Source organism: Sciurus vulgaris (genome assembly GCF_902686455.1).
Source record: "Sciurus vulgaris genome assembly, chromosome: 6".
In the NCBI taxonomy this organism is placed as follows: domain Eukaryota; kingdom Metazoa; phylum Chordata; class Mammalia; order Rodentia; family Sciuridae; genus Sciurus; species Sciurus vulgaris.
In genome coordinates this window covers 4393266-4403839 of record NC_136466.1, presented here as the reverse complement: position 1 = coordinate 4403839, position 10574 = coordinate 4393266, and the positions used below count along the sequence as shown (strand labels likewise).

The 10574-nt window shown below is 52.9% G+C and overlaps 1 protein-coding gene across 1 annotated transcript; it reads right to left on the bottom strand.

Annotated features, from left to right (window-relative positions):
- Window positions 1–1048: 1048 nt before the first annotated feature.
- On the bottom strand, window positions 1049–8377 carry LOC306663488 (olfactory receptor 2T2; the record flags this gene model as incomplete). Its single annotated transcript, XM_079143807.1, has 3 exons — window positions 1049–2041; window positions 2402–2493; window positions 7774–8377. The coding sequence occupies 3 exons, from the start codon at window positions 8375–8377 to the stop codon at window positions 1049–1051; spliced, it is 1689 nt and encodes a 562-aa protein (XP_078999933.1).
- Between the last annotated feature and the right edge of the window lie 2197 nt (window positions 8378–10574).

The window sequence follows — 10574 nt, the reverse complement described above, 5'->3', positions numbered from 1 at the left end:
CTGGGGGAGACACTTGCTTCTGCCTCAGAGCTGATGCTCAAAGAGCCAAGGACGGCTTGTCTTTGGCTTCGTCTGTCAACTGCACACCACTGAGAATCATTTTCTAAACCTGTGGTCTAGAGGAGAGCACCAGGTGAGCCCCCAGTATCTTGTTTCTCAAGTTTGAGGCCCTTACACAGAAGGAAGTGGGGTAAGTAGGTCATGGAAGGCTCCCCGTCCCCTGTTCAATTGAAGCTGGATTCAGGTTGACACCTATCAAAACGCCGCATCTGACCCTAACTAACGGGATAAGAAACGTGTGTCTACCAACACGCCAATGGAGAGATGAATGTCTACCAACACACCAACGGAGACAGAGTGTGAGAACACAGAGCAAGTTAGCCCAGAGGAAGCATATTAACTGGGCAGGTCTTGATTTGCTCATTCCACATTTATCCATTACCAGTTTATTAATCAATCAAGCAAACAATGATTAATTTCCAGGCATACCCTAGACTATAGGAAGATAGGCATGGTAAGAATCGACCATATAATTTCATAGGCAAGAAAATAAAGACATAAAATGTGATGAAAACACAGAACACCAAACACAATCCCATGTTCACAAAACTTCCTAAATAAAACTGAGACACCATTAGCATTAGAACCTATTTCACCACGTTGAATGTTCGAAACTAAATCATCAAAGACAGGCAAAACTCCTTCCAACTGGCATGGAAGGTTGTTATGCAACGGGGACTGGAAAGCCCAAGACCCCATGTGACATCTACTCAGGGCATTCTGAAGTGGTGCTCACCGGGGCCATAGTGCCACCACCTGAGGCACCAGCCAAAAAGCACCGCTGTTCGACCCACACAGGAGGCTGGCCAGTGCTGAGGTGCTCGCTAGCTGGCCAGTGTTGAGGTGCTTGCTAACTGTATGAGTGCTCCTGCAGGATGCTTGCACAGGCTGGTCAGCCAGCTGAGAAACTCAGACTGTCGGAATGACACTGACATATCTCCTGGGAGGACACTGTCACTGGCCACATGAGCAGGGATGCCTCGGTCCCCTAGTATTTCCTAGACAGGTCCCCTGCTCTTATTCTCTGGGAGGAAGCACATCTCCCAAGCACTTTCCTCAGAGCTGAGGCTACCTCCTTGTTCCTCAGGCTGTAGATGAGGGGATTGAGCATGGGGGTGAGGATGGTGTAGAAGACAGACACAGCCTTGTCTTTCTCTGGCGTATGGTAGGAATGGGGCAGCACGTTCGTGTAGAAGGCAGCTCCGTAGAACATGCTCACCACCATGATGTGGGAAGAGCAGGTAGCAAAGGCTTTGCGCCTGCCCTCCGCAGAGTTCATGCGGTAGACGGTGATGAGGATGCGCGTGTAGGACACAGAGATGATGGAAATGGGGATGAGCAGCATGAGCACGCAGCAAGCGTACATCAGGGTCTCATAGAGAGATGTGTCTATGCAGGACAGCTTCAGCACCGCTGGGATCTCACAGAAAAAGTGGTTGATCTCTCGGGACCCGCAGTAGGGGAAACTCATGGTCACGGGTGTCAGCATGAATCCATCCAAGGAGCCACCAACCCAGGAGCCAAGAACCATGATCAAGCAAATCCTACGGTTCATGAGGAGCGGGTACCGCAGAGGATTGCACACAGCCACATACCGGTCATAGGCCATGAGGCCCAGCAGGAAGAACTCACCTCCGATCAGGGTCAGGTAGAGGAAGATCTGAAGTGCACACCCCAGAAAGGAAATGGTCTTTTCCTTGGACAGCAGGTCTTGAAGCATCTTGGGTACAGTGACACAGATGTAGACAGTGTCCATGATGGAGAGCTGGCTCAGCAAGAAGTACATGGGTGTGTGGAGGCGGGAGTCCACGTGGATGAGCAGAACCATGACCATGTTGGCGGTGACGGCCACTGTGAAGATGGAAAACACCACTGTGAAGATGAGCCCTGGCAGAGCCGGGCGGGTGATGAGGCCCAGGAGGAGGAAGTCAGTGGAGTTGTGGAGAGTGGGCTCCATGTCCAGGTGGAGGCAGCTCCTGGGCTGTGAGATGGAGAGTTGGGGGTTAACCGGTTGTCCGACAATTACTCAGCACCAGTAGCGTGCCAAAGCAGCGGGGGATCAGGGAAGAAGCCGGACTTCAGAACCATCTGAAGCCCAGCTTCAGCACTACGACTCTCGTGGCTGCACAGATACACTGACCTCTCATTCAGCTCTGTCATTTGGGATAGGTCATCAGAAGCTATGCCACTTGGGCTGGAGCGAGGGGAAAATGTCGTGATCTTTCAGGGTCTGCATTACCTTTGCTTCCCATCGTCTTCCATATTCATTTTATGATCTTACACTCTGGATTGGAAGCCTCCTGAGATAGCCACTTGCCTCTTAACCACTACACTGTCTCACCAACAGTGTACCTGAGTTCACTGAATTTAAGTTGCCCTCTGCCATTAAGATGACCACACTGTCAGGGCCAGGTGCAGATACCCCTCTGAAACCTGCAATTGGTGTGAAATGAACATGAGCTGAGCTTTCTGGACACATTTGGTTTGGGGGCTGCTGTTATTACCACACAGCGCTGTGAACCTTTGGGACATCAGAGGTTAGCAGGGTAATTCTGGTCACCTAACTTGAGGTCAGGTCCAGTGTCCTGAGGTCAGACCTGTGCTGCAAAGGGAGCTCAGGCCTTAGCATGGGCCATGGCAGGCACTTGGCTCCCTCATTCTGCAGGACAGCTCAGGCCAGAGCTGAGTGAGGACCACCATGAACTCTGCTTAGCAAGCTGGGCTCTGGGTCATTGACTGGAGTTGTTCTGGCTGACACCATGGAGTCTCTGCAATTTTATGACTCAGTACTGGCCACAACAGGCAGGGATGGCCTAAGCTGCTCTCCAGGTGTTGTCCAGCCAAGCCTTGGCAGACTCCCTGATGGGGTAGCAAGCACCCCTCAGAAGGAGAGGCTGTTCTAGGAACCCTGGTCGACCTGGTCTTCTAGCCTTACATTTATTTCTCTGCAGTGCTCCTGATCCTTCATGTTTATAAATTAAAATAAGCACAGATGGGAAAGAAATACCTAAATCCAGAGTGAAAAACACACAGCAGAATTGAAACTCCTTCAAATTAATCAAAGGAGTCCTGATGCTTTTTATTCTAGTGTTGTGAAAATGCATCCCTCTTTGATATATTCAAGGATATGGAGAAATAAATTGTCCATTTTACCATTAGAACAAAATGGGCCTCAATTTTTGTGACAGAATTTCTGGAGAAGCATATTTCTGCAAAGAGCGTTGACCAGCAGTACTATAAAGTACACCTGGATCTTCGACTGCAAAACAGAAATACAGTCTCTGAAGCCTCAAGCAGAAATAACCCCCTGGGCCTGGAGCCAGAATAAAAGAGACATAGAGAAACTTTTCTGCTTAGAGTTCACCCCAGATGGGACCTTAGTAGAAGAAACAGTGCAGATGTGTGAGGATGCTCCAGGGAGAGAGTGAGAGCAGCTTAGCGTTGGGCAGAGCTGAGGCTCAGCGTGTGACAGCTCATCCAGCAGGGAGGAGAGTGGACCCCTGAGATGAGAGGTGACTCCTGGCAGGCTGGACAAGGTTCAGATCCCTCATCCCTCCACAATATGTGGAGGACTTCCTTGTGATATCCGCAGCCCAGACCACAACCAGAGAACGCACATGGGTAGGTCGTAACCAACACTCGACTTGGGGGCATCTGAACCACTGCAGGGGATGAGCAGACTCCTGCAGGAAGATACCTCCACCCTGTCCCTCAGTCAGATGCATCGTGGCTGCTTTGGATCAGCGGCTGGTGCCACAACAGCAGCTGACGAACACGTTTTCAAGAACTGAAGTGAGTAACAATGTGAAAAATGAAAATTGCCTAAGAAGTTAACTGGATTCCCTTGGAAAACAACAAATTGCTTTTGAGTTACAGCAGGGGCCCCAGAGTTGTGCTTCAGGTAGATCAGCTAATGCCTCGCATGGCATTTGAAAGCAGAAAGAGAGTCGCCCTCACTGCCTCTGTCTCCCTGTTGGGAGTGGAAAACTGCCAGCTGCTGCGCCCTCCCTTGGGGGACGTGGACGGCGAGAACACAGACACTGAACAGGGAAGACCCTTCAGACCCCTCCGTCCCCAGTACCAGCCTGGGTTGCTTGCGGGTGTGACTGGGAGCATTGTGTAAGCAGCCTGTGAGTGTGTGCTGTGGTGTGCTTGTGTGGCGAGTGTGTTTGTGTGTGTGCATGGTCACGTGTGCAGTGTGTGTGCTCTTGGGTGTGGTGTGTGCAGTGTGGTCACGGCATGTGTGCAGAATTCCTTCTTGCTGGCATGTGTGCTGTGCGTGCCTGAGTGTGTCTATGTTTTGGAGTACCTGCACGTGTGTGCTGTAGGTGCTGTGCTTGTGTGGTGTGTGTGAGTGTGTAAGGAGCAATCTGTAAGTAGTACCACCCTACAAGCCTTCATCAGCCCTAGAGAGTGACTTTCTGAGAGCAGCTAAACCAGGGCTTGTGCTGTGAACGCTACTTCCTGAGATTCTGCTGCTCACCTGGGTCCCAGCACCCACCTCTCATGCTGGAGTGACCCTGCTGTTCAACACACACAGGACTGGGTTTCTTCTCGGACCCCAGACCCTGAATCCCACCCTGTCAGGCCCCCTCTCCTCCACTCCCGGGTCCCCTCTCAAGGCCTCAGGCTTTCTCTGATTTCCCTGGCCCACCTGTTTTTCTAAAAATGTAAAATAAAATGAAGAGAGACCTCTTATCTGCAAGGTCTCAGCTTCAGGCCTTTCAAGGCAGAAAGTACCCTTTTTCAGTTGGTTGGAACGTCACCTAGGAGACTGCCCCCAGGACTGCTGGCAGCCCCACCCAGGGTCACCACATGAACACCTGGCAGGACGGTGAAGGTGGAGGACGTGAACAGGGCTCTGGACCTAGAGTCTGCCCCTGTGGCTGCAGAGGGACGGAACGGCTGGGCTTGGTGACAGGATTGGCGTCCCTTGTGGTCAGCCTGCCAGGAGGGAGGCAGTCTCTGCAGGAGAAGCTGTGGGTCTGGGACAACAGGCCCTGGGCTGCTCTGGAGAAGCCACAGGACCAGGCACAGTCCCTGCCCCTCACAGCAGCGTGTGAAGAGACCCCCAGTGAGGGCAGAGGACATGCCACAGGGGCAGGCACCTGGGCCTGTCCCTTCTGACACCTTCCCAGGAGTCCAGGAGCACCAGAGCTGCAGGGCCAGAGTCAGTGCCCTGTGTGACCCCAGGCTGCTCTCCAGGAGGGCGCCCCCAGCCAGCCGGGCTCCTGCGACGCCCCCAGGGGGAAGAGGTGCACCCACTGCCCCACACCTGTGCTCAAGTCACCATGACCAGCATGGTGTGGGCCACAGAGAACAGGAGCCCTGACGCTGCCCCGGGTGCAGCCGGCTGGACAGAGTGGCCTGCAGAGGTCCTCAGAGGGCAGGTCACTGTGAGCCTACGTGGGGCCTTCCGGAGACGTGAAATGCATTTTGTCAGTAAGTACATGTCACAGCACAGAAATGAGGCCACCGGGCAGCCATGCAGCTGTGCTGGGAACCGAGGATGCCCGGGGAAGGTGGCCTGGACGTCCTCAGATTTCCTGCTGTAAATGGTGGCATCAAACTCCTGATCAAAGTGCCCTCTGGCTCTGAAAGTCAGGCTTGCTTCCGGATGAGGGAGGTGGACCTAGGATAGCCTGTTGGGGTGCAGCTGCTCTGGACAGAGTTCATAAAACGATCAGGACTTGAACGTGCGGAGATGGAGGGCGAGAGGCAGGAGGGGACAGACGGAGCTGTCCCGCACTGGATGACTCTCAGGAGTGGGGTGCAGTGAGGAGGGAGGCACCGCCCATCGGCTCCAGTGTGCACAAGGCTGCACCTGACCTCCCCACAGCGGGAGGCCAAACGCCCTTCAAGCACAAGCATGTGAAGAGCTAGTGAGGGAGAAGTTCTCTGTGGAGCATTTCCCACACACTAAGAGAAGGCCGGGCCAGCCCAGTTAGGGAAAATGTGACCCCCAGATGTGGGAATGGTCTGAAATAAGACTCGAGCCTGAGAGAAAGGAGAGAGAGCTGGGTACCAGAGAGTACACTTAGCACCAGGATGGAAGCAGGCAGCCGGCTGCTGGTGGAGGGAGGCCCAGGCCACCCCCAACTGCAGAGCAGGTGGGGAGCTGCAGGCACAGAGGACTGGACAGTGAAGCCAGGAGGCTGTCACTCGAAATACCTAGAAACAGGTGCAGAGGTGGGCGGTTCCAGCAGCAGCAGCAGCAGCAGCGTGCAAATGGCTACTGCAGAGCGGCACCCTGTGGTATCATCATGGTGGTCAACACTACAAACTCTCACAGCCTCCCTGGGCTGTGACCTCTAGACTCCTCCACCCATACCCACTGTGCCCATGGTCCTTTGTCTGTGCTTACCATCAGGACCCATGGGGACAGTGCTCCAAGCACACCCCAGCAGAGATTAAAGCTGCGTGGCTTCTTGCTTTCCACTGTGCGGACTGGTTCCTTCCCTCCACGGCATCCCTGGACTTCAGCATCATGTTCCCAGATGCCCTGCTGCGTTTACTAGAGGGTCTCTGCCTTCATCTCTATCCCCACACTCAACTTAGAGATTTGTGAAGTAGAAAATTAAGCACAAGGAAGAATAAAGAACCTTTCCTATGTTAAAACCTGGCACTGTAATTAAATGTGTGTAGTATTTACTGAAGACTAATGTGCCAGGAATCATTTCATTAGGATGATTATGAGTTTTAGTGCCAAATACCAATTTACCTCAAATGAATTTTATCAAAGAATCAGGAAAAAAGTCACCCTGGTTCCTGGAGCATTGGTGAAGGGTCTGACACTCAACTGCCAGCTGCCACGGCAGAAGGGGGCCACAGAGTCAATGCCCAGAGACATGCCTCAGAGCAGTGGCAGAAAGAGAAACGGAAGGATCTGGCATGTGGTCCATCCAGCCACCAATAATGCCACAGAGAAGGAGCTGGTGTGTGGCCCATCCAGCCACCCATAATGCCAGAGAAGGATCTGATATGTGGTTCATCCAGCCCCCTACTAATGCCACAGAGAAGGAAATGGAGGTTGAGAGGAGGACACAGAGGTTCAGAGGAGGACACAACTCCACAACACCAGCAGGAATGGAGATGGACACAGAGACCACGACTGGCTCACAACTACACCCACAATCTAAGCTTCCAACATAGATGAGCCAGCCCTTACAAACACTTTTCTCTTCAGCAAATCTGTTCACACCCTTGCAAACCATTACCAGGCTCCCTATTTCTGGTTTCTTGTAAAGCATCTCGCTTTTGATGGTCTGCTTGCCAGAGTCAATGTATGTGTTCATCATTCTGCATCTGAAGATCACCCCTCAGCCATCATCAGACAAACTGGCCTCTCATAGTTACAGGGAGATGCCCAGAGGTGACTTCCTGAATCTGGGAAATGCGTTCTCTGTTTTTCATGAAAATTTTAGGTCCTACCTCAAAGCAGGTGAGTCTCAGGCTTACAAAGGCAATAGTGAATTGCTGACTCTTTAAACGCTTCGGCGTGGGGATGAGGCTTCTCATTAACCATGGATCCCACACCCCAAGAGGAGTCTTGGGTTGTCAATTAATCCACCTGGTCTACCACGGGCCTTGGGGAAGCCCTGCCCCCTGGCCAGCAGGTGTGTCCTCTCCCAGGTGAGAGGCTGGGGTCGTTTCTCCAGGTGTCATCACAGGCCTGCTCCTCTCATCCCAGCCTCCCTCTGGGGTGCAGAGAACAAAGAGTGGTCTGGTTCAGCTTCGCTGATGTGTCCCTGCAGGAGAGCTTCAGGAGGGCGGGGACCTCGCAGAAAAAGTGGTTGATTTCCCGAGAGGCGCAGAAGGGGAACTGCATGGTGACGGGGGTGAGCAGGAAGCCATCAGCAGACCCTCCCAGCCAGGCTGCCGCCACGATCAGCAGGCAGACCCTGTGGCTCATCAGGACCGGGTAGCGCAGAGGGTTGCAGATGGCCATGTAATGGTCATAGGACATGAGTCCTAGGAGGGAGAACTCTGCCCCTGCCAAGGTCAGGTAGAGGAAGTGCTGGGCAGTGCATCCTGCAAAGGAGATGGCCCTCTGGCCCGTGGCCTGGTCCAGCAGCATCTTGGGCACGATGGTGGAGATGTACAGAAGGTTCATGAGGGAGAAGTGGCTGAGCAGGAAGTACATGGGGGTGTGGAGCCACGGGTCCACGCGGATGAGCAGGTTCATGGTGGCATTGCTGGCTATGGAGGCCATGAAGACCAGGAGGATGAGGGCAAAGAGAAGCCAGGGGGTGTGGCTGCTGCTGAACAATCCCAGGAGGATGAAGTCAGGGTACAGGGAGCCGTTGCCCCACTCCATGGCACTGCAGGCTGCACGGGAGGCGGGACAGAGCTGGAAAATGCCTGGCTGGTTAGGGCATCACGATGGGGCTTTAGACAAACCAAGGCTCACAGCTCTGAGCTCAGGAAGCTCAGAAGAGCAGCCTGAGCAGTGTCACTCCTATCAGCATCGCCCACTCAGGACCAGAATGCCCACCTGCGACCTTGCCCTGGTCATGAGGTCATGGTCAGAGGTCATGACGCAGCAGGTCCATCTCCCCTGTCACTCCCATCAGCATCACCCACTCAGGACCAGGACGCCCGCCTGCGACCTTGCCCTGTAACTCAGAGGTCATGACGCAGCAGGTCCATCTCCTCTGTGTAAGGACATTCATCTCTCTCTCAACACCGTCCCACCCTGGGGAGGAGCCATCCTGTTGAACAGGGTGGAGTCGAGGGCGAGGCAGAGAGTGGCCCCAGCCTCCCCTGCACCAGGCTCTGGTCCTCACACTGCAGTCAAAGCCACACATCCAGGGTGGGTGTTCGGCCTGCAGGGAGATGACCACGTGGACTTCACCTCATTGCACCGTTCCTGAATCTTTGCACACTGTAGGATTTGATGCTTAACATCCTCATCAGGTGCTAGGTATTTGCCGGCAAAGACCCTCTGCTCAGGTGTCAACCACAGAGCTCTCGGCTGTGAGGAACAATCCAGAAATCAGCAGCCAAAAAGCATCAATAGGAAATAATATTTAGGATCAGGGGCTTTTATCTGCCCTCTTTTGGCAGAAAACTATAGATTATTAACACAGAACTGATTGACCCGATGAAGTGAGTAAATGCAATAATTAATTTATCAAGTTTTAATAGAAAAGATGGAAAAATGAACAGGTTTATAGAATACTAGAAGTTATTGTCTCCCAAGGTACTTTAATCTTAAATTTGAAGTTAGATCATGCACATATAGCCATTTCAGTTAAATAACATTTTATCAAATATATGACCACATGGGCCACTTGGACAGTCCATTTTGACATTGGAGAGTCTGACATTGTGCACCTGGTGACCAGGAGTCCCGTGAAGCTGCTGAGCACCTGAAACATTACTTTAACTGAGGATGAGCTGCAGCTCTACGGTAATCACAGAGGTCTGGTGACTCCTAAATATGAGGTCACTTTCCCCCACACCTCGTGAAATACGAGAGGACCCTCCCCACCCCACAGAAGAAGAGAGTGAGACTTAACGGGAGCCAGAAACTTCCCAGGGCACAGGGCTCTGCTGCAGCAGGCAGTCTAGCTGCCTAGGCTGGTGCCATGAGCCAGAGTGGACAGAGAGTGTCATGAATTAAACACAAATCAAACCAGGTAGTCCATCAACACTCCACCCTGGGCAAGTCGACCTTTCAGGTTCTGAGCAGACCTGAAGGCCTGTGCCAGCCTGGTCCCTTCCTGCAGGGAGCAGAGGAGGGACGTGAAGAGCCAGTGTGTGTGGCTGGGCTGTCCTTCAGGAATGGCTTTGATCAGAATCTCCAGTGTTTCCACTTTCTCTGGCTGGCACAAGAGAGAAGAGGGCAGGGCAGGGAGAGGACAGGGCAGTGGCAATGCAAGCTGGAGCCCAGGGACGCGCACACGAGGTCCAACCAGGACCCTCTGTGCACTTTGCCACAGGCACCAAGGATGGGTGTCAATCAAGGAGAGTCCACCTCAGCTGGCCTCTACCAAGGAGACTGCTTCATGGACACTGTTCAGCTTCCTCATCCTGAGACATCTTCCTGATGCATGCCCTGTTCTAATTTTGTCTTCTTTCTCCTCACTGTGCTAAACCTCTGGGGAAATTAAAGGCAAACACTCAGCAGCGATCCAAATGATGGAGAGAGAGAAATACCTCCTAGCACTGACCCTCAGCAATTAAATGAGAAGAAGCCCGTGGAGGGCTGCCATCATTATTGCACTATAAATCCAGGTGATGACAGGTGGTCAGTGGAGACCAGGCACAGCGACTGCCTTCAGTCCATGGGGAATGTCAAAGCCCAGGAGGGACAATGGGCACAGATGTCTTCCTGTCAGGGCATTGTCCCCAGCCCTGACCATGAACATTCCTGGAGCTGAACTTGCTAATGAGGCCCTGGAGTCTTCTCAGCCTTGCTCACGAAGGGAAGGCAGATCGGGAGGCCCCATAATTCCTCAGATTTTAACAGCATCTTCCTCTCTCTCTGTCAGTGTTGTCTCATGTCCTGC